General features: G+C 40.1%; 1 protein-coding gene across 2 annotated transcripts in view; it reads right to left on the bottom strand.

The window, feature by feature from the left end:
• PARP8 (poly(ADP-ribose) polymerase family member 8) overlaps nt 1-24,798 on the bottom strand; it is a 163,499-nt gene that overhangs the window by 98,017 nt on the left and 40,684 nt on the right. Inside the window, exon 3 of one of the 2 annotated variants that reach the window (XM_045020211.1) lies at nt 21,578-21,640. The exons of the other annotated variant lie outside the window; for it this stretch is intronic. Coding sequence (XP_044876146.1) covers nt 21,578-21,640 — 63 coding nt within the window. The remainder of the gene's footprint in view (nt 1-21,577; nt 21,641-24,798) is intronic. 2 annotated transcript variants of the gene reach the window in all.

The raw sequence follows: 24,798 nt of genomic DNA, 5'->3' as shown, positions 1-24,798 counted from the left end.
TCAAAATAATTGTTTTTAAAAAGAGGATTTTTTTCTCTGCAGAGGATTAAAATTAAATATAATTAAAAAGTAAAAATGACATTAAATGAATCGTTTCTTTCATTTTGTTTACTTATTTAGGCAATACAGTATACTGAAAGATTCCAAAAATAATAATATGAACAATAATAATAATTATAATAAAGGTAATAAGACACAAATTAAATTAAATTTTAAATTTCGCACTATTGAGAACTTTATGGAAGGTATGGAGAAGGGGAGTATTAAATGACTGCAACAAGGGTGTTTTAATTATTTAAAATATATTTTATTTTATTTTTTGATGGCTTGAGTCAAAGCCCACTGAAGACAGTGGTAGTCTTTAGTGCTTAACAAAAGATTATGGACTAACAACAGAGAGGAGACAACTACTGATGCCTAGAACACTCCTGCTTTCTGTTTTGTTCTGTGAATAAATAAATATTTAACCTCTCTGATAAAACTTCCAAGAACTATTCCAGGTAGTCTTTACACAGACACCAGTAGTAATGACTTGTATCAGCTTATACATCTATATAATCTTCCAGACTCAGCATTAAAACAAAGATCATCATGAATCTGTAGGTAGCTCAACTTTTTTAACATTGTATGAAAATGGTTTTTGTGTCCCTGCATCTTGTCCTCAGAAATACAGGCCCTCTAACATCACACTTGGACACATGTATTAGTTCAACAAATTTTAACATCTCTTGTGATGAGTTAGCATCAATCATTATTTTAGCAGCTAGAATTAGCAAGGTACGTTGCTAGCCACTTGAAATGTGTACACCACATTGTCTCGTATCCTCAGTAAACTCCTCATCTCCTTAAACCTCACTTGCCAATGCCACAATAGCATCATAAATGATTCTGAGTAATCTTTTCCTCTGATAATACAGGTGTTGGAGAATGTACACGTGATCATCTGTCCCAGACAAATACATCATTTCTCTCTCATGACAAATTAAAACCATTTTAAAAAGATACAAGCATTGGCATATATTGAAAATATTACTCCTTTCATTTCCTGCAGTAACTCAATGGAAACAGAGATGCTGAGTCAAACGTATTATAAGTTTGCATTTGTCACTAAGAATAATTTATATCACTGGCACTTTCACACACCCATGCCCCATTGCATCTGAATCAAGTGGTGAAAGTTATTCAGAAAACAATGCTTGATTTAGCCTGTTATGCAAATAAAAGGGATACAAAATGCTGCAGCTCAACCATTTCCCTTTTGCAAAGTTTCCATTGCATAAGCATGGCAATTCAACTTCTAGTAAACATACACAGCTTCTAGAGGTCTCAATTGCTCCAAGTCATCTGACAGGAGCATTGGATGAGGATATTTCTAAAATATAAATAATACAAATTAATGAAATAACTAAATCTGGGAGAACTGAAAAACTGTCCAGATATTTCATGTGAATTACATAATTATTACATATAAAGAACTATATTAAAAGAACGCTATTAAAGTTACAAAGTCAAGTACTCAAACATTAGGAAATGCCAGAATTAAGGTTGCCTGGGCAAATTTAATTCACCCTCCACCCTTATGTGTATTCATTATGAAACAGTCTTAAACTATATAATAACATAATTTTTCCACAGGATCCCTGCCTCATTCAGTGCACAGAATGATTAGTGCTCACTTAAAGAGCAGTTATTCAATATTTTGTTTTCTCATTGTTCAAAATGTGGCCACGTCTTATTTACTGCCTACTTTCCAAACCCCATTCAGTACAGAGAATCATCAGTTTCTTCATAGACTTTTTTTATGGAACTCATCACTATAATATTTGAGTACTTACAAACATTGATGGATTTATTTTCACAACACCCTTTTGAGCAGGTACTAGTTCCCCGTTTTACACAAAAGGGACAGAGGCACAGAGCAATTACAGTAAAAAAGTCTCCACTAATTTTGGATACCAGTTGAAAGGACTGGGACCAAATTTTTCAGAATATTTAGCATTATATAGCACTTTAAATGTTCAAAGCACAGCTCCCATGGTTTTCAGTTGCAGCAGTGAGTGCTCACCCTCAGCACTTCTGCAATTCAGACCACAGTGTCTCAAATCAGGCCCTCAGAAATGAGAAACATACAATCATTGAGATGTTTGCCTTAAGTGACTTTCCTACAGCATCACACAGTCACTGTTGCACAGGCAGGGATACAGTCCAGTTCTCCAGGGCAGCTGAATGCTAACCAGCCAGTCCATCTCCAAATCTTGCCTCGAGCACACTTGTATACATTTGTGCTCCATACTATCCACTTCTTTGTCGTCATGTCCCTTCCCAACACCAAGTGGTGGGACCTGTTGCCATCTGTGTGGGGGGGGGAGCGCCCTGGTAGGCCAGTCTGTACTCCACTCTTCTTCCATGGCCCGCTGGGGAGATTAACCGGCAGATCCTTCCTGGAGCTGTGAGCAATGGGCATGTATTTGGCACAGTTCTCAGAATCCCAGAACACCTGTCTCTTCTGTGGGTGAGAGGGAGACCCTGGAGCACATCTACACAGAATGCATCAGGCTGCAGACCCTCTTCTGACTCCTCCAGAATTTCTTACTGAGGCTCTAGCTGCACTTCTCCCCTCACTTGTTTAACCTAGCACACAGCCACATAAAATGTGAGACCGCCTCATCAACCTCCTCCTGGAGTTGGCCAAGATGGGCCATCCACCAAACTGTAAGGAGGAAGCTTGAAAGGGAGGTGCTCTGCAAAAGTGGGGCCTAGTTCCAGTCCCTGGTCTGATCACATCTCTGGGCAGAGTTCCTCAGAGCAGTGTCCACTGAATCCTTAGACACCTCTGAGGAGCAATGGGTGCTGTTGGGAATTCTTTGCTCAGTGTCCCCTTCTGTATCCCCGATTTTCAACTTTTGCCCGTCATTCCCATCCCTGTTTTTTTCATTTGTCGTCTCTCATATTCATTTGCTGCCTGGGTTCAGTGGCTCCTGCCCCTTGGTTGAGGATGCATGACTTTAAATTTGAGCAGGCCTTGGCCCACTCTTCCCAGTATCTGCAATAAACACACCTTCCAACTTCTGCAACAAATTAGGTATGGTTCTACAGGTAACAGCCTCCTTCATTACAAAACTGATTCATTCCCAGAGCAGGCCCTATCCTATGCAGTGAATGAGGCAGGGGACCTATGGAGACAATAGTATGTGATCATATGATTAAAGAATGTAAGACTATATCATAAGGCATATGCACAAGAGGGCTGAATTAAGGTTGCACAAACAACTTTAATTGTGGCATTGCCCATTGCTTGAGAGCTTGACTTTGTAACTTTAATAATATTGTTTTAAAATCATTTTTGTGTGTAATTTCCTAGGTTTTTTTTTTTAAGTAACTGAAAAAAATAAAAAAGAAAGAATTTCCATCATTTGGCATCATATTGGCACCAATATGGGTCATCAGCAGGGTTGGAACCTTTAGATCCACCACCCAGACCTCTGCAACTTGAACTAACAAAGTAACTGACAGCAATAGCAGGGTGCCATCCTCTATGTGGAGCAGCACTAGAATAAAGACACACACTGTGTTACTGGGCTTTACAGATTTTTGCTGACAGCAGAGGAATGGTGAGACTTAGGAAACTTGGGTTGCAGTCCAGGCTCTGGAGGGGGTGTGTGCTCTAGTGGGCACACACTCTTCTTACCCTTTACCCAAGCTCGACCCCATCTGCCCCATCCTTTCAAACCTGTCCTTGTCCCAATCTCTTCCCTACTCCTGGATCCTTTTACCACTACCATTCTCTTTGCCTACCCTGTCCCAGTATTCACTTCTCAAGCTTCTTATCCCAGTCTCAGTCGCCTTGTCCAGCCAGTCCCAATTCTCCTCATCTTGGCTCATAATCCAATCTGTATACCTTCCCCACTGTGATCTCCAGCTACCCCCCTCACTCTGCCACCACACATGTTCCTCGTTCCCACTGGCTCTCAGTTCCAATCTCCCACACTGGGATCCTCGTCCAATATCAGTGTCTTTCCATCCTCTTACCCCCACCAACTACTTGAGCCAGTTTATTTGCCCAACTAGGCCCACTTCTCCTCTCTTCCCACCGTTCCTTGTCAAGTCTGTCTCCCCTCACCTCCTTCCCCATGCCCTAATGGTTCTCATTTCCAGTCTTTCCCTTGCTCCTCAACCAATCTCAATCTCTCAACCACCTACTGGCTCCTAATAATGTTTCACCCTATTTTCCTCCTCAGCTCCCAGATCCAGTTTCCTTGCCCAGACAATCCTAGTCTCCCCCTCCCATCCCAACTCCCAGCCCCAATTTCCCTATCCCTTCCTGCTTGTTTCAAATCCCAGTGTTCCAACCCTATCCCTTATCACAGGTTCAGCTTTTGTTCTTTTCGCATTTGAATGAGGCATTTGAATACTTCTCTGTGGACAGAAGCCTCAAGGAACTCAGCTGCTAAAATCAAGGCAAGCAGGCATGAACTGCAATTTGTCAAAGACTTATAACTTGGACAAATTTGGGCTGATTTTCATAAGAATGGAAAAAAGCATATCCCTGGAAAAGGCACAACCCTAACACAAAGGCCAATAAATAAAGCTGTAAGAAACCATGGAGGCTATGTACTGTACAATCCCATTATGCCATAAAGCAATGGAGACGCACCTTTTCCTTACATGACAAAGCATTTGGCTAAGGAGTCATGTTCTAATTCTCCTTCTGAGATCACGCTATAAATTCATTGGCATTTTGCTTATTTATCTAATGATGTGTCTGACAGCCTCTGCTAATATGGGTGTTGAAAAAATAATAATAAAAAATTAAATCTTTTGCTATTTACTCTCCAATCCTTCAGGATGTTGGACAGTATCAGTATAATGGCATCAGTAATTTTACATTTCCCATAAATCTAGTCCATAATACTTCCAGATATTAGTGAACAATGTATTTCTGTGGACTAAAGGCTATTTTTTTTCCTTTAGCTCCTAACTGCAATAGGAGCTGAATGAACACATTCGAGGACAGAATTTGGCCTTCAAACTATAAATTTGGATATACATTTTAAACTGAGAGAAGAGTTTTATTTTGGCCTTGTCTGTATTCAATATATCAATCATATAGAGCCCGTTTTCTGTTAGGCATGTACAATTGCACATATATGTTTGCAAACACCAGATTTTTTCATGAAAATATGTGTGCACATGATCTGAATAGCTGCATACACACATGGCCAATTATCCACCTAACTGCCCACGTACACACACAGACTCCTGGCTTAGTAAGCACATTGGGGATTGGTACACATAAATTAGGCATGTGCAACTGCATGTGCCTAGATTTTTAAATTTGGTCGATACTATGTATAAACAGTATGTTTTATAAAAGACCACGCCTGTGGCATTACAAATAACACACAAATGTTTTAAGCTTTCTCTCAGAATCATAGAGTAATTCACATCTGCTGTACAGTCTCGTTTTTTTCCTTTGCTCTTCATTGTAGTAATTGTGAGGAAAATTCCAGAGTATTTTAATACCTGAATTTCCTTATGGCCCTTTTAAAGTCACAGGGTTAGCATGGAGCACAGAAGCAAATTCTATATGCTTTTTATTTCTTGGTAATTATGGATGCCTCTTCTGGACTCCAGTGCTATATAGCATTGAGGACCAACTGTAACAGTGGACAGCCAATTAGAAATGAGTTTGAGGTAAGGGGGACAAGAAAGACCATGAAAATTTTTGCAGGGATGTGATAGCACCAGTCTATAGGGAACAGGTGATACAGCACCTTAAATTCTGAATTCAATTCTGGGCACTTCAGTATTAGAAAGATGTGAACAAATTGGAGGAAGCTCAGCCAACAACATCATAAATGATTGTTGGTCTGGAAGAACAGGCTAATGAGGAAAGTAACTAAATATGTGTAGAAACGAAATAGGTTCAGAAAACTAATTGGATACAGCTTGGACAAGCAAATACCTGGTTAAGGGGGCTGGGGAATATGATGAAAGTAATTGTAGGATATAAACATTAAAAAAGAATATATTTATAGATGGTCCAGGGGAGAAATAACTAGCTATATTTGGGTGAAATTGAAAATAATGTAACTATGCTGAATACCAGGAATATTTTTTAGTGGTAAGCCTCGTTAAATGGTGAAACAGTCTCCCAAAGGAAGTGGTAAAGACAGCTATATTCCCAGTTCTATCCCACTGGCAAGGGGTATTCCCTTGGGCAAGGCACTTAGGCCTATGTTTCAAAAGCATACACTAACTTAGAGGTCTTCAACTGTAGGCTTAAATTTCAGAGATGCTGAACAACTGAAACTCCAACAGAAGTCATTGGGAACTCTGGGTGCTCAGCATCTCAGAAAATGAGTCCTGAGGGGTTAATTTTTCAAAGGTATTTGGGCATTGTAACGGGTCCGACTCACCCCTGCGGCGCCTCCTGCTGGTGACTCTGGGGAATTAGCTCTTTCCAGCGTTCGGAGCGCCCTCTGCAGGCCGGTGATCCACCTGTTTGCTACTGGCCCCGTGTCCCTCCCAGGACCCCGGTGCCCCTTTAACCTTTAATTGGGTTTCCCCTTCCCAGGGGAACCCCCACCCTACTATCCCCACTTCGCCTCAGTAGTGGCTATTGCCCAGTCTCTATCTAGCCCCCGTTCGCTGGGGCAGACTGCAGTAGCCAGCACTCATCATCGGCAAAGGGGGTTTTGGACCTGCTGCCTTGGCCTACACCTAGGTTGCCTCCTGCAACCCCCAGTACCTTTTGCCCTATGCTAGGCCGCAGCCTGGGGTTTTCTAGGCTGGAGCTTCCCCAGCTCCTCAGCCTTTCCCCAGCCCTGCTTCACCCTAGGTACTTTGTCTCAGTTCCCTGCAGCCAGGCCCATCTCCCTCTAGAAACAGAGAGAGACTGTGTTCCTCCTGGCTTCTCTGGCCTTCTTATAAGGCCCTGTAGCTCTGTTTGGGGCATGGCCCCAGCTGCAGCCACTTCTCCAATCAGCCCAGCCTAAAGCCCCTTCCCAGGGCTGTTTTAAAGCCCCAAAGGGCAGGAGCGGGTAGCCACCCCGCTACAGGCATCTAAAGTTATAAACCTATTTAGTTCAATGGGAGTTAGGCACTTATCCTGCTTGAAAATCCTACTAAGCACCCATCTGCAACTTTAGGTGCTTAAATACCGAGGGCCAAATTATCAAAGATATCTTAAATTGGAATCCCACTGAAAACTAGGCCCACAGTAGACAGTGATTATAGTTCATTCCATTTGGAAAGTCACTCACCTTCCATCATGATAGCAGGGTTGCCAACTTTCTTACGGCACAAAACCCATAACCGCTGCCCCACTCCCTACCCTACCCCTTCCCCAAGGACCCACCCCTTCTCTGAGGCCCCATCCCCACTCGCTCCATCCCCCCTCCGTCCGTTGCTTGCTCTCCTCCATCCTCACTCACTTTCACCAGGCTGGGGCATGAGGTTGGGGTGTGGGTCTGGGGTGAGGACTCCGGCTGGGGGTGCGGGCTCTGAGGTGAGGCCGGGGACAAGGAGTTTGGGGTGTGGGAGAGGGCTCCAGGATGGGGTAGGGGGTTAGTGTATGTGAGGGGGGGGGGAGTATGGGGTCTGGGATGGGATGCGGACTCCAGGTGGGGCCAGAAATGAGGGGTTCAGGGCACAGGAGAGGGCTCTGGGCTGGGACAGGGATTGGGGTGTGAGATGGGGAGGGGTCCCGGAGGTGCTTACCACAGCTCCCAGGAAGCGGCCACTAGGTTCCTGCCTCCCTGGCCACACATGCACCTAGGGGCCGCAAGAACTTGGCAGACGCTTCCAGGAGCCACGTGGAGCCAGGGTAGGCAGGGAGCCAGCCTTAGCCCTGGCCCCCGCTACACTGCTGACCAGACTTTTAATGGCACAGTGGGAGGTGCTGACCAGAGCTGCCAGGGTCCCTTTTCGACCGGGCGTTCAAGTCGAAAACTGGACGCCTGTCAACCCTATCCGAAAGTGTCATTAAGCTCTGGGGAAGTGGAACTGCCTAGGAGTGAAATGGAACAGTAAAGCTGTGCTGTTTTTTGTACCAGGGAAATTAAGGGGGGAAATACCAAGTTATTTTCACTTTAGAATGCATATAGCAGAAGGTTTGAAAAATAAACAATACTGCTTTAAAAAATACAATGATATATTAAAGTTGAGTAATTTTTACAGTAGCATAGTTTCACAGAATCATAAAATTATAGAAATGTTGGACTGAAAGGGACCTCATCAAATCCAGCCCCCTGCTCTCTGGTCAAGTAAACCTAGACCATCCCTGAGAGGTGTTTGTCCAACTTGTTTTTAAAAGCTTCCAAGGATGGAGACTCCATGACCTCCCATGAAAGCCTATTCAAGAGCTTAACTAACCTTACAGTTAGAAAGCTTTTCCTAATATCTAACCTAAATCTCCCTTGTTGCAGATTAAGCCCATTACTTCTTCTCCTACCTTCTGTGGACATGGACAGCAATTGATCGCTGTCCTCTTTATAACAGCCCTTAACATATTGGAAGACTTAACAGGTTCCCTCCTCAGTCTTCTTTTCTCAAAATTAAACATGCCCAGTTTATTAAGCTTTCCTCATAGGTCAGGTTTTCTAAAACTTTTATCATTTTTGTTGCTCTCCTCTGGCCTCTTTCCAATTTATCCACGTCTTCCCTAAATTGTGATGCCCAGAATTGGACACAATACTCCAGTAGAGGCCTCACCAGTGCTGAGTAGAGTGGAACAATTACCTCCTATGTCTTACATATAACACTCCTGTTAATATACCCCAGAATCAAATATGCCTTTTTTGCAGCTGCATCACACTGATGACTCATATTCAGTCTGTAGTCCACTATAACCCGCAGATTCTTCTCAGCAGTACTACCGCCTAGACTGTTATTCCCCATTTGTAGTAATGCATTTGATTTTTTTCTTAAGTGAAATACTTAGCACGTGTCTTTATTGAATATTATCTTGTTAAATTCAGACCAATTCTCTCATTTGCCAAGGTAAGTTTGAAATTTTAAACCTGCCCTCCACAGCTCTTGCAACCCTTCCCAGCTTGGTGTCATCTGCATATTTTATATCCATACTACTCCATTATCCAAGTCACTAATGAAAATATTGAGTAGTACCAGACCCAGGACTGACCCCTGCAAGACCCCACTAGATATGCCCTCCCAATTTGACAGCAAACCATTGATAACTACTCTTTTGAGTATGGTCTTTCAACCAGTTGTGCACCCACTTTATAGTAACTTCATCTTTCTAGACCACATTTCCGTAGTTTGCTTATGAGAATGTCATGTGGGACTGTGTCAAAACCCTTATTAAATCACAATATAATACCTATTGCTTCCCCCATCCATTGAGCCAGTAACCATGTCAAACAAGGAAATTAGGTTGGTTTGGCATGATTTGTTCCTGACAAATCCATGCTGGCTATTTCTTAGAACCTTATTACCCTCCAGGTGCTTACAAATTAATTGTTTAATAATTTATTCCAGTATCTTCCAGGCACTGACATTAAGCTGACTGGGTCCTCCCTTTTCAAAGATAGGTACTATATTTGCAGTTCTCCACTCTTCTCTCTCATCCTCCAGGAATTCTCAAAGATAATTGCTAACAGCTCCGAGATTGCTTCAGCTAGTTCCTTAAGTACTCTAGGATGAATTTCATCAGGCCTTGCTGACTTGAATACATTTAACTTAGCTATATATTCCTTAACTTGTTCTTTCCCTGTTTGGGCTCACAGTCCTTCCCCCAGTTGTTAATATTAATTATGTTGAGTATCTGGCCATCAATAACCTTTTTAGTGAAGATTGAAGCAAAACAGGCATTAAGCATCTCAGCTTTCTTGATATCATTAGTTCTCCTTCCCTGCTTAGTAGAGGACCTACACTTTCCTTCATCTTTCTCTTGCTCCTAATATGTACTTAAAAAACCTCTTCTTATTGCCTTTTATATCCCTTACCAGGTGTAACTCATTTTGTGCCTTAGCCTCTCTGATTTTGTCCCTACATGCTTGTACTGTTCTTTTTTACTCCTCCTTATCAATTTGACCATGTTTCCACTTTTTGTAGAATTCTTTTTAGGTTTTCAGGTCAGTAAAGAGCCTTTGACGGAGTCATATTGGCCTCTTACTATTCTTCCTATCTTTCCTCTGAAGTAGAATAATTTGCAGTTGTGCCTTTAATATTGTCTCCTTGAGGAACTGCCAGCTTTCCTGAACTCCCTTTTTTCCTCAGATTTTCTTCCCGTGGAACCTTACCTACCAGTTGTCTGAGTTTGTTAAAGTCTGCTTTTTTTAAGTCCATTATTCTTATTCTGCTGCTCCCACTCCTTCCTTTCCTTAGAATCATGAAATCTATCATTTCATGATTACTGTCACCCACATTTCACTTTAAGATTCACTACCAACTCCCCATGTTAGTTAGAATCAAGTCTAAAATGGCTGTCTCACATGTAACTTTCTGGAACAAAAAGTTTTCTCCGATATTTGCCAATAACTTGTTGGAAATTTTGTGTTTTGCCATCTTACTTTCCCAACAGATGTCTGGATAGTTAAAGTTCCCCATTACTACCCTGTCCTGTGTTTTGGATATTTCTGTTATTTGGTTTAGAAATGTCTTATCCACCTCCTCTTACTGATTTGGTGGTCTACAGTAGATCCCCACCATGACATCATCTCTATTTTTAACCCAGAGACTCTCAGCTGGCCTTTTTCCCACCTTCTTCTGGATCTCAGAACAAGTGTATATATCCTTTATATATAATGCAACTCCTCCTCCCTTTCCCCCTTTTCTGTGATGTACTAAGCAACACATTAAATAAGCTTCAATATTTTTCTAGAGGTATTTCTAATAATTATTCTACATCGAGCAGGACCCTTTCTTGTGAGGGCATGCACTTCCTGGGGGATGCTGTGGGCCCTCAACTACTATTGACATGAGTGGAAATTTAGGGAGCTTACCACCTGGCAGGATCAAGGTCTAAATGCTTAAAGGAAAACACAGCCTGAATCGAGCAATCATGGAACAGCTTTAAATGCTAACACAATTTACCATATGAGTTAGCAACATCAAACCTAATTTAAAAAATTACAGGGAGGATTTTCAAAAGAGTCCAGACTTGGCTTAATTCTGCTCCCATTTTAGTCATTTGCAAATCTCCCTTTGACTTCAATGGGAGCAGAATTAAGTCTATATTGAGTGCTTCTGAAAAATCCCATCTTAATCTTTTACTGCTTTTCATAATTGCTAAATAGACATACACATACACACACCAACATACCTGAGAACATCACAAATATTAATGAATGTACCCACACAACACTTCTGTGAAATAGTTAGCAATTATTATCTCCATTTTACAGATGGGGAATAGAAGCACAGAAATTAAATGATTTGCCCTAGGTCATACAGGAAGCCTGTGGCAGAGACAGAAACAGAACTCAGATCTCTTTGATCATTAGCTCTAAGACCACCCTTCCTCCTGTAAAGTTCTTATTTTTCCTCTTTAATACTGGTAAATCTGATTTCTTTTAAAACATGGTATTTCCAGTGTAGGGCCCATTGGGAATTCTATCTTCCATCCACGGGATACCAATAACTCTCATTGACTCCAACTGAGTACAGGTATTTTTCACCCTTGCTAGTAGGCTTAAGACCAGGGCTAATGAATGCTGAGTAAATTTTTACAGCCATGAATTATTTAGTCAAAAATATATATTTATTCCTAGTCAGATTTCTATGGCTGCAGAAACCTGCATGAATCTGTTTGTAACTATTTCAGCCAGAAAGGTAATACCCAATATCAGCAAAACAACATAACACCCTCAGATGCAGGAAGCTATAAATGTTACTGAATGTAGTGGTTTTCTTGTAAGTGTGGTGCAACATAATGGAATCATGGCTAATATGGAGAAAATTACTTTGTTTCCAATTCTGAGATGCAAAAATCTGGCATTGTAGCTTCCAAGATAATGAAGTGGAATAATTTTGATTAAGACAATTGTTACATTTATAATATATTTAAGATGTCTGCTTTTGTATTTGGAACTTCCTTTTCATATTTATGACTGAAACTTTATCCCAACCAGAGAGTCCATTTCATCTCAGTGAGAATGCCTAATGAACCCAGATGACTATTTGCCATTGGTTCCCATCTCAAGGGAATCCTGCTTCATTGAGTCTGCACCAGATAAAATTACTACAAATAGAATTAGATGGATAATAATTGGTTTGATTTTTACAGGACTGGTCACACTCCTGTTGTTCTATGATTGCCATTCTTTTATCATGCAGTGCATTCTCATTTTATTACTATTATTGGGAGCCAAGGGCTGTGGACGTTATAAATAGGCATTAATTACAAGACTGCAGTCACACAGGAGGTCTCTACACTTGAGTATCCTGGTTTAGTCATAGTCTCACTACATCAGAGACCCTATTATAACAGAGTTTTAAAATACAATATAGATAGAATAGATAGATATACACTAGTACAGAAGAGAAAAAAACAAAATTGGGTGGAAAAAGCTATATCAATTAAAGTATGTAACTTAGTGTCAAACAAGGGTGTGTGTGGGGGGGGCATTTTTTTTAAGTGAAATGTGACTGCAATATGGAGCATGATCAGCCTGCAGGAACTAAAATATGACCAAGAAAGAAATCAACATTTTCACAACATATTGTGCATTGGAAATGAATCTGCATTCTAAAGTGACTCCAGTATAATTCAAATTCATTTTCTTATCCAAATTATCTTTTGTAACTATATACCACAAACTCAGTGAACCCCGTGCAAATGCATTCTCTTCATAACACCGCTTTACAACATACACAGCACCTGATTCCCAAGAATGGTGGTAAAATTAAGATATAGTAGTACTCATAGAAAACTAACAGTTCTTATTTTTTCCCTTTAGCTTTTGAATCGGTATCTGTACCACTTTGGATCAACCACCAAAACAGACCTAACAAAAGAGAGCTATTAAACTTGAATTTGATTAGTTAAAGTGTATTTTCAGGGGAGAAGTATCTACTGTAAATGAAGCAATTCACTGTAAATGTGCCTAATGAAGCAGGCAAATATAGGCAATCAACAATTCACACACACAATGTATTTTCAGCAAGTTATATTTACCTGCATCAAAATATTTGTGTAAGCAGAAATTACACAATCTAATGGTAGGAAAGCAGGGTATACCCTGTTTGGCCAAATAAAGCACTACAAAATTAAACAATTCAACTTAGGACTCTATTCTCCTTTTGATGCTTGCACACGTTCCCCACTGACCTTAATGGATCTCACCCCCATGTGTTTTATATTGAGAGAACAGAATTCTAATTTAAAGATTTTTGGCATCTCCTTTAACAAGCTCTTCTTGCAAATGTGATTTGTAAATGAATTTTTAGAAAAAATCTGCATCAAAGAATTCAAGTCTTTCACTAGGAGCCATTTTAAAATAAAGAAATGAAAAACATTTGTTTCAGTAGATGTATTTGTTGAAGCTAATTCTCCCTGGCTTGGAAGTGATACAGAGAACGGAGGAGCATGGAGTTGCAGGAGGAGAATGAGATGCTGAATAGCATGAAAGAGTCTGAATGAGCCATGGTGGGTTGTGTGAGGGGTTGTGTGTGTAGTGGGTGTGGCTGGGAACCAGGAGAGACATAGAAAAGGACAGGAACTGTAAATAGTTAACATTTTCTAGGTTTAGAACTTAAAGTCCCTGATCCACCAACACTGAAAGTGACAGGAGTTTTGACATTAATTTCAATAGGCAAAGGATTTTTCCATGTGGATAAAAGCCTCATCCTCACTCTGCCCATTCCCCTTTACCATATGCCACTCTGACAAATTCCCTGACCACACCTCACAACGGGGTGCTCTGCTTTGGTGGGCCATCGGCTCCCTTCACGTGGACCTTATTTACCAATACAGTTTGAATTTTGGAGATGCAAAACTTGTCCCCACTGAAGTCTAAGGGAGTTCAGTCATTGATTTCACCCTCGACATTCATAAAACTGGGAAATTCTTAAACAAAATCTTTGTTAATAGAACAAAAAGAATTAATGATACAGGTGTCTTTCAGTGGAGTCCAGCTATCCTACCCAAAGGGGGTGTGGAAAGGACTGGGCCACATTCCTCTCCACATCTGCCCAGACAGCAGGCTGCAATACAATAAAGGATAATCAGGGTTTGTCTTACCTGACCTCCTTTCTGTGCATTCGGGCAAGGATTGTGACCTGCACCTTATGGTGATGCAGCCCTGCGGCTCAATACATCAATGTTGCCCAATGATTTTTTAGGCAACAGAGTGTAAGACAGAGAGGAAGCATTTGCCATAATGCAGCCACAATGCTGCACTATTCCTGGCTCTAAATTGGATGTAGTTTATTTCTATGTAGATCAATATCTTATCACACATTGTTTTACACATGGTGATAAATTAAGGATTTTGGCCTTGGGACATCTTAAAGGATAGCACCTAGGGATCACCAGGCTAACTAAGGAGGATGTAGTGTGGTATCTTTTTGTTTGGCTTTTTAAATATTCTTTATCACCAATGCATATTCTGTAATGTTACATGTAATCAGGAAAGCACAAGTCCTAAAAGCTGGCTGATGAGCAAGACAGATGAAAGTTAATGTCTCTTTTGTTTTATGATTCATTCAGAAGCGTTTCATACAGATCAAACTGGGGGGAAGGGTGGAGGATAATTTGCCCAAATTGGCTTGCTCTCAAATCATACTGCATTGAAACAAACCTATGACAGGGTTCAGGGATTTTAGCTTTGTCTACTTACAAGTGAAAGTGGTGCAGGTAGTATTAATCATAATACAAAGCCACTAGAGAAACTCCTTGTTTAGAACAGATTCAGCAAAAGGCAGGCAATTCCTTGACCGCCACACATAAAAAGCACATCTTACATATAAGGCCCTTGGCAGAATATAGCTCTTTGGGTTTGATTCTGAAAGATGCTGAGCATCTTCAACTCACACTTAAGTCAATAGAAATAAAATGCTATTCAGCACTTCATGCAAGTGCTCAGCTCTGTGAAAGATCAAGCCACTAGCAAACAAACAATTACCAGTTCCCCATTTATTATTTCCAAATACAAATGGTCCCTGTGCACCCAATAAACTATGATCAAGGTAATTCTAATTCCCCTTGTAATTATCACTACTTAGGAGCCTATGCAAAGCACCAATATGGAATAATCCAATAATGCTTTCTAAACTGTGCTGGCTGCGAAAGGTCTTATTCATTTGAACCTACAAGGTAAATAAATTAACAATTAATAATAAAATGTCTATACTTTTACTGGAAATATTAACTCAAGGACCTTTTAAGTCAGTTTGCCTAGATACATGTTTGTGGTGCTGTATTTGGAGGGTTTTTTAAACATGTATAAAAAAAATAGCATTTCCAACCCACTTGCCTGGTTGCATGGAATAAGCACATGGAAGTGTGGTCCAGTAGAAAAACAAAACTGGCCCTCAGGAGGCCTAAATTCTATTCTTGAAACTGCCATTAACTATTGATATTATTTTGGGGAAGTCACTTAATCCTGTGCCTCAGCTTCCTCTTCTTGAGATCTATAAATTAAAAGTGCAGAATATTATTATAAAACTAGTCTCTTAAGTGAAGAATTATGTCCTAAAGTATAAATACCTCAAGCCAAATTCTCAGCTTGCATACATCGAAGAACTCCACTGACTTCAACAGAGCTATTTTGCTTTACAGCAGCTGGTGGTCTGACCCCACAAATCCAATAATTCTAGCTCAGAATTCCAAAAACTGAGTTTCTAAATTAGTATTCATTGTTGACAGGAAACAGATTTTTTTTCTTTTGCAAAGCTGTTCTTGTTTTGCAGATGCTACAAAGTAAAATCACCCTGTGATTTCAACTCCAAAAAGGGAGTGCAAGCAGGATCAGGCCTTTTGATTGGTAAATCAATTCACATGCAGTTAAAAATTTCTTTAATATCTGTTGCAATCTAAAAATATCTTTTCTGGATGACTCATATGCCATAAAGAAGTGCATCTGCTGGTGGAAGAATGGAAGCTGAAGTGCTTCTGTTTACATTTTTCTTGAAGTCAACAGTGAAGTAATTCTAAGCTTTAGCATGAAACAGACACAGGCCCCAATTCTGCTAGCTGCTCCAGGCAGGTTAATCAAACAATACTATTTTGTGATCCCTTTTGTGATCAAATATTTTGAGAGAGATGAATATCACCGTCAGAACCAATAAACATTGCTGCACTCACTCTAGAGTTTGATCCTGCAATTGTTCTACACCAGATTGAAACCAAGGGGTTTTTCCATGCGCAAGTCTACCTGAATGGGCTTTGCGTTGTTTTCTCTAACTCACTTGTTATTATTATGAGCCTGATCCTTCTCTCATGCCAAAACTCCCATTCGCTTCAATAGGAGCAAGATTGTGCCAAAAGGGCCGAATTCTGAACAACACTCTGCCAGTGGCATGAAACACCTCCTCAAATCCCCCTGGTCTGGCTGGGCCATGGAGCCCAGGTTGAATGAAATCCTGAGGGGAAACCCCACATTGCTAAGCAGCAGCAGCCCCCTCTCTTTTAAGTGGAGTTGAGCATTCCACCCTGTTTGCTGTATGTGGCAGTGAAGGAACTGAGGCCTGATGAAAGGAGAGGTGGATCGCCACAGCTGTCTGAAACCTGGGGAGGCAAAACAATCCACAGCCTGCAGAAACAATAGCTCCAAAATGGACATGCCAGCCAGAGACCAATCAGGCCAGGGACTACCACGGATGGAGATTCCCACGCTCCCATTCCCCAAATTCTGGGCAACTGAAAATCAGAATGGACAGAGCACAACACAACGGGGCCTCCCCTCCCCCTGTATTTCAGAGACTACCTGCAACCCATCCCCTCCCTCATGCTCTTACAACCATTCAGACACCATCCTGACTGTCCTCACTACCAATTAGGCCAATCAGTGCCAATCCCCTATACAAAAGTGTTACAAGCTCAGGCTCCCCTTTTTCCCATATACAGTCAGAGAGGTCAGAATTTCACCCTAAGGGATTTCTTTTCCCCCCGAGTCACAGATATGTATTAATGAATAGTTTTACAGCGATTTGAAGATGTAAAAACTGCTAGGTATGATTGGGTTAGTAATTATGGAGTAAAGTGTGTTTGAAAGGATATCAGCAGTTTCCACACAGACTGTATTTCCACTTCATATTAAATGTATTTTGGCTAGGATGTTTGATTCCTAAAGTTTCAGTCAAAGATTTGGTCATTCTCGCATGCAGCCTGGCCAAGCATTGCTTGTGCACCCAAAATTACACTAACATCAAAGTGAATTTTGAGTACACAAAGAATTGAAGTTCTGGCCCACAAGAATCTAATATCATTTACTATTCTGGGTTAAATCCATTGAAGAAAAAGGAAGGAAACCTACTCTAGATCGACCATCCACAATGAGGGACATGGTAAACAAAAATAAACAAATTAATAAATGCGTAAGTATTGACTAAACCAATAGCTGGTCATAAAGATGGCTTAAATGGTGGCTGTATTTGCCAGAAACAGCAATGTAGAAATATTGGCTAGAGCCAAATGCACACATATATCTGACAAAACAAAGGGTCCGCTCCTTTGCAGTCAGTGGGAGCAGAGTATGTTTGCTCCTTGTGGAATCATGCAGAAAAGGACAAATCTCTGGCTCTCATTGAGGACCTGAATGGCCTATCTACCGTTACTGTCCTAAGCAGTACCACTGATCTATCATTTGCAAGATTGGGTCTTCAATTCTCAAAATGGTCCTGAGCAGGATAAGGATGTAGAGAAAAATCTCCAATGGACTAAGAAATATAGGATTGGTCCATATAGGGTTTAGGGTTCCACCTATTTTCAAACAAACATCAGAACAGAGCCCTAAAGCCTGATGATTGAAAAGAAAGATTAGAAGATACCTATCTTAACTTTTCTAAATCCATCCATGTCCTTCCCATAACACTTTGTAATGGAGAAGGGCAAATAACGGTGATTTATTTATCTTTCCCTCAATTTCAAATTGACCTGGATGACAATCTTGTACTTTTACTGATAGGCTGTCACATCCTTTGCAGAGGAGATAAACGGTATACTTTCAACACCTCATTAAGATGTGTTGAGGTTGGAGGTTTGGCAGAGATTTCTGCGCTAATTTGTATTTCACGATGATTATTATGAGAAATGGACAAAAAGAGGAAAAAGAAGAAAAGAAATATGAGGCATGAAACAAATGAATAGAAAACAAACTGGTAAATATGGACAAATCCATAATGATCAGGAATATTCCTTTTAGGATCAAACCAAGTGAAACTTGATTTCATACAATCCCCACCATCATAAATCTTTTTGTTTAGATTAAATTCATGCTTGACTTTCCGAACAGACTCTCTCTCCCCTAAATTGGACCCAAAGAGCCCTAAAGCTCTTTGACTCTGAAAGCCACTAGAGATGAAGAACATTTCTTTCCCCATCTCTATTGCACCCTCTCCCCTGAACAAAGCAGCCTGATAAACTACACTAAAAATGCAACAGATAATGCATACCAATTCCAGCTCATACTTATAGTGGTAAATCTAAATAACTATAATTTTTGGACCAGTTTTAAGATGAAATGTATAATCTGTAGGAATTTTTGCCTATGGAAAAAATATTGCTGTTAAATTATTTTGACATTTAAAAAAACTAGATTTAAGATATAAAATAAAACCTGGAAAGCACTGTCCTTCATGAAAATAGAACTCTGTAGCACACGGTTTCTGGGAAGCACTGAATAAAAACTCTTTTTCTTTTTTGTTTACAATCTTAAAGGGGGCATGCTTATAGAAGAACACAATAGAAAATCTTTCACTAAGGATTATGACATGTTTAAGTTATGTTACCTTACAATTCCTGAACCGGTAATTTTGTTTCTTATCGTTGTCATGAATCACTTATTGGTTTCTTGGCAATAATTGATTGATTCTGGCATAGTTCTGGACTGGCAGTCAGAAACCTCTTCCCTAATAAGCCTCTCTCTCTCTCTCTTCCCCAGTCTCCGATTTATCTTGCCTATGGTTTTATTCTCCCTCTCCACCACTTTGTTCTATATTTCACCCCCTCATCTTCTTTTTGTTTCAGTCTCTCTTCTTTTTCTTGTTTCCAGGGCCTTCTGAGATTTTCATATTTCAACCTCTCCCCCCTATCCCCCATACACAACCCCTAAACTAGTTAGGGCTGGTTGAAAAAAAATCTAGTTAAACTATTTTTTTATGGAAATTTGGGTTCTCAACTAATTTTTTTTTCTGTCCACAAAAAGAGTCTGCTTTCCATGGAAAATTTCTTTCTTTTTTTTTTTTTTGGTTAAAAAATGAACACCTGAAACTTAAAAGTATTTTTATTTGGAAATGTTGCTGCTGAGCCTCATGGGAGTTGTAGTTTGGTTGCATCATGTCATCATTCTCCTCTATGGATTATGTTCCACCAGCTGGACTACGTCTTTCATATGACACATAAGAAAAGCAGCTTTGGACACTTATTCCTGTATATTATCAAAAGGTTATCAAGTAAAACAAATCCCTGAGAGCAAATCAAGAGCAGAAGTTCCATAAAAGCAACTGGGCAACTCTGGACAACCAGAATACATTGACTATGTCTTTGGAGTTACACCAAAGATAAATTTGGGCCACTGTGCTTCTCAGTACCATAAGCAGAAGGAGCACAATAAATTATAAGGAACAAAGGTCTTGTTTTCGCTCCAACTTCCTTAAGGAAGGGGGCAGTGAGGGCAGGAGGGGAAATTAAAATGTTTTCCATCTTTTTCTATCAATCATCAGTTGGTCCTAAAGTATCATGTTAACTATAATACATATGTACATAATTATTATTTGTTACTTGTATTTGTTGACCAGAATTTGATGGGTGAATTTTTATGGCTCGCCACTGATCGCATCCAACCAGAAGACGTATAGGTTCTTATCCGATTCAGACTACAGAACCCAGAGAGTTCTATATCGGGAGAGGATTCTCGGGGTGCTTGGCAAGAACGCATACACTAAGGACAATACCAAGTTGATAAAACCTTTATTGCCATTAGCATAAAAACAAGGAATGCAATGAAACTTATAACTGCAAAACAGTAAAAGAATTCCAAAACTCCTGCTGGTAACATTTCTGTTATAAGTACCTTAACCTAACATACTCACACCCTTCCTTGGGAGCCTGGTAATAGAAGGAGAAGGACCAGCCTCACTCTTGGCATGCCCGATTACTCGATGGTGCTGGCTTCCCCATGGTTAGGAATGCTGAGTAGTTATATACTGCATAAACTGAACTGATAGAGTAATAGAAGATAGAGTAGATAGATAGATAGAAGAAAAGAACTAACTCCAAAGCAGCTACAAGAAGAAGGTTTAAGAAAAGAACTAAACCCAAAGCAGCTACAAGAAGAAGGTTTAAGAAAAGAACTAAACCCAAAGCAGCTACAAGAAGAAGGTTTAAGAAAAGAACTAACCCAAAGCAGCTACAAGAAGAAGGTTTAAGAAAAGAACTAAACCCAAAGCAGCTACAAGAAGGTTTAAGAAAAGAACTAAACCCAAAGCAGCTACAAGAAGAAGGTTTAAGAAAAGAACTAACCACTAACCAACCCTTACAGGGTATTTTATAGGATCCTGATCTATGTAATTCAGGCCCAACCTACTATACCCAAATCTTGTTTCCGTACCCTAAGAAATGTATGGGTGCCCTTCTCCTATAGGATAGTGGATTATGACACTCACTTTCTAAATATATTAATAAAGATTATCTCACTCCAAAACTGCCAACCTAGGCTCTCTTGATGACCTCGAGTTGTGGTGTATCCTGCGGTTACCAACCGGTTGCAGAAGCCGGATAAACCTGTGATGTGATGTGGATAGTTCCTTCCTTTGGTTCCCCAAAGTTCAGGGACTATTCTTAACGGTGCCAAAGGTTGCCAGCTTTTATGCTAACATATTTATAACTGATTATACTTTTTGCTATATAGCAGATCTTATTGGATCTTACAAGCCGGTAGGCTTCTTGCATTTCAGGATTTCAGCAAAACTTATTATTAGGAAATACATGTCTTAACACATCCTAAATTCCAAGGAATTAATACTGATAAAATATAAGAATAAAATGGATTAATTTCAGAAAAAGAAACATTAATTAATACTACTGGCTCTATTAATAGGATATAATAACTAGCAAAATAATCCTATGGGTTACAAATTACAATAGCATCAACAAGCTTCAATCAGGATCAGGGTCCCATTGTGCTAGGCATTGCACAAACGCATAGTAAGAGAGTACCTGTCCCAAAGAATTTACAAACTCATTAAGATTAATGTTAATGTTAATTCCTGTAAAAATGTACAGTACACTGCATTACAGTATGAATGAAATTTATGGAGCTGCATGTGTGAGGCCTGTTTGTATGGAAATACATCCCTCACTTTCCAGCATGAAAAAGTAGCATAACACAAAACACAGCTCTTGTGACTTTAAATTTATGGTGCCCAACATATATCGGGATGGCTGGCTTACACTTTTAGTTCCTTCCTTGTCTCCAACAGGTGACGATAACAAAACTGAGTAGCGTGTGTGACCCTGTCAAGAAAGAAACGTGCTTTATTTCCAACATCCATCTGCTGGTAGGAGGCAGTAAACCAGGGGTAGTCAATAGGCAGACCATGGGCCAAATCCAGACCGCCAGATGCTTTTAAACGGACTTCGGAATCTTTTCGTTTACTTATTATCATTATTCGGTGGGGGAGGAGGGTATTATTTTCTCTGGAGTCTGGACCTTGACTATACTACACCTTGACCAACAAATTTGGATCTTGACAAAAAAGAATTGATTACCCTTGCAGTAAACTGATTTGTCTGTGCTAGTATAGGAGAATGTTGGAGAATCACTTATAAATTTCAATTAAGAAATCTAAAGGAATAGGCACCTAGGCAGTGCACAGAAGTGCAATAGCACCCAGTGAATATTTTTACACATCACAAAACCATTACACAATGTAACACAGTTCATCATAACTGACAGTTTTTGGTCAGGAGGGGTCAAGAACTGACATAACACAGTATATTACAAAGCAGGCTTGACATATATTGGCAGGGAAGCTAGCACTGCACTATGCCCAGCTTCAATTAGCTCAGTCGTTCTATGACTTACCCCAGCATTAGATTCACCCAAAGAGGTTTTTTCTTCTCTCGGTGGGAAAAGAATAACTAACTTCAGCTGAAAAAATGAACTCAATTAAATTTCTCCCAGAGCTATCCTCCAACCTATTATAAAGTATTTACACAAAAGCACTGAAGGGGGGTGCATAAGCCTAATTAGAGAATGCACAGACTTCTGCATTAAATCAAGATTTTCCCTTTCTCCCATTCGTATTCGGACACAGCAACTAGAAATACATCTAGCCTAACTAGTTATTACAATAATAATATTGGTATGATCAGGGCAAGATACGTACATCTTGCAGGGTAAACTTTGAGGACTGCCAGGCAGGCTATTTTGATCACCTAAGGAATTAAAGCACAAAAAGCAAATCCCACTCTCCCCACATTCACTAAATTATTATACGTGGTAGGAAAGCTATTAGGCAGTTTAATATGATCCTCCTAGAGTTACAGAGGAGTGTTTAACATTTTGCCTACTGATAAATACATGATAATGGGTTCTAGTTAAATTATTGTTTCGATTAGTTTGAAGTCTGTTCATTAGCAGAATTCTGTCTTCCCCCATGCATTATTAAAGTTCCTCCTTTGATCAATCACTGTGTACAAGAAAGCATATTACTGACACAGCTCAAACGTGAACACATATTATGTCAACAATGCTAAATTACCTTTCCTTCATTACCTAAAAATGCAGAACTAAAACAACAGGCCTAATAAAGCAACATTTAACTCTTCACATAGAGCTTAAGGATGATTCTTCACTAATTAATTTTAACATGAGGCATAAACAGCCACGATTTAAAAGAAAACAACACCTATTTTGTTCAGTACAGCAATCTGAAGGGTTTATATGGAGAGAGTGACTTAGGCCCCTCTGCTTCTCCATCAGCTGCATCCAGGAGACAGAAGCAGAAACAGAGAAAGCCATGAGGGGCTGTGCAGACAGAAAAGCAGGCTATGTAGGTCACTCTCCCTCCACATAGCCATATTTGTTTCTGCAAAAGAAACACAGGAGTGAGGTCACATAGGAAAAGTGTACAGGGCAAGGAGTGGAGTGGAAAAAACAGAAAAGAGATGAACTAAATAACTCATCCCCTCACAGAATAAAACCGAGCGTCAAGAATGTCCTACATGCTCTCCAGTCAAATAAGATAACAAAGCCCTTTTCTGGTAGACCTTACATTCTAAATGAAATGTAGACCAATGACAAGATCCTCAACTGGTATAAAATGGTATGGCTCCCTGAAGTCAACAGAACTACAGTGATTTATGCCCATGGAGGATCTGGCCCTTAATGTGTAAAGCGGAAGTTAGTATCCGGTCTATAATAACCCTAGTACATTTCTGTCATACACACAACATCAAGTGAAAGTATGAAATACAGTAATGGGGAAAACCATGGTTTCATAACGATACGAAAAATTTGTATTTATTAGCAAAGGCAACAAATATATATATATTTCCACCAGCATCTCACAGAAATTATCATGAACCTCCATAAAATACAGCGTAATTTCTTTGAAATCTCCAGAAAAGTGGGAAAACCAACATAAATGCAAATGATACAAACTATCCCCCATCTTAACTTTGTCTCTACCTTTGTTTATACACTTTCCAGACAGTCAGACAAAACTACAGTTACAACCTCATGTAGTAGCCAACACCATTCATCAAGCTGTAAAGTAAATAAGTTTGACAAGTTGACCACCAAATTTAATAGTGAACTTTCACGCTCCTCAAAGTGAACCCTTTTCTGTTGGCATTCCCCTTCAATATGAGTTTGTGAATTACCCTTTTCAGATTATATACAAACAATGCCAGAAAAGGGACACAAAGTTCCTTCATTTTTACTGATGTCTAATAACAACAGATGGTCCAAATAAAAATGTTAATGTGCTCACTTGTGACATGTCAGGTTAATGACTGATGAACTGTCCAAATCCAAAAGGGATCAAATTGTTGCCAGTTGGGGGGAGTGCCTGAAATATAGGCATGAGGATGAGCAGCTTTTCTCCCTCAGCCAAGTCCTTAAAGTCTGATCCACAAACTTAGGGCAGGTCTACACTACGGGGGAAAATCAATATAAGATACGCAACTTCAGCTACGTGAATAACGTAGCTGAAGTCGAAGTATCTTATATCGCATTACATACCGTTCTCATGGCGCGGGATTGACATGCGCGGCTCCCCATGTCGACTCCGCTACCGCCATTCGCGTTGGTGGAGTTACGGAGTCGACATGAGCGCGTTCGGGGATCGATATATCGCGTCTAGATGAGACACGATATATCGATCCCCGAGAAATCGATTGCTACCCGCCGATATGATACCCTTAGAATGTTTCCAGCTCTTAAAACATAGATATTATAATATGCCTGTGGTGAATATAAGAGCATTTGCTATTAGTTTAACAAGCCATATCAGGAGCTACCAAATGCAGGAATAACTCAGGACATGGAATTTAGCAGTGTGTCAAGGGTCAAGAGGAACACAAGCACTTTCATACAATGCAGGGGTGAAAGTAACTTACAGGACTTACCGGTACTGCCGGAGTCCTGAGGGGGCGTGGCCTCATCC

The sequence above is a fragment of the Mauremys mutica genome, chromosome 6 (genome assembly GCF_020497125.1).
Source record: "Mauremys mutica isolate MM-2020 ecotype Southern chromosome 6, ASM2049712v1, whole genome shotgun sequence".
Taxonomy (NCBI): Eukaryota; Metazoa; Chordata; order Testudines; family Geoemydidae; genus Mauremys; species Mauremys mutica.
This window is presented reverse-complemented; position numbering and strand designations above follow the sequence as displayed.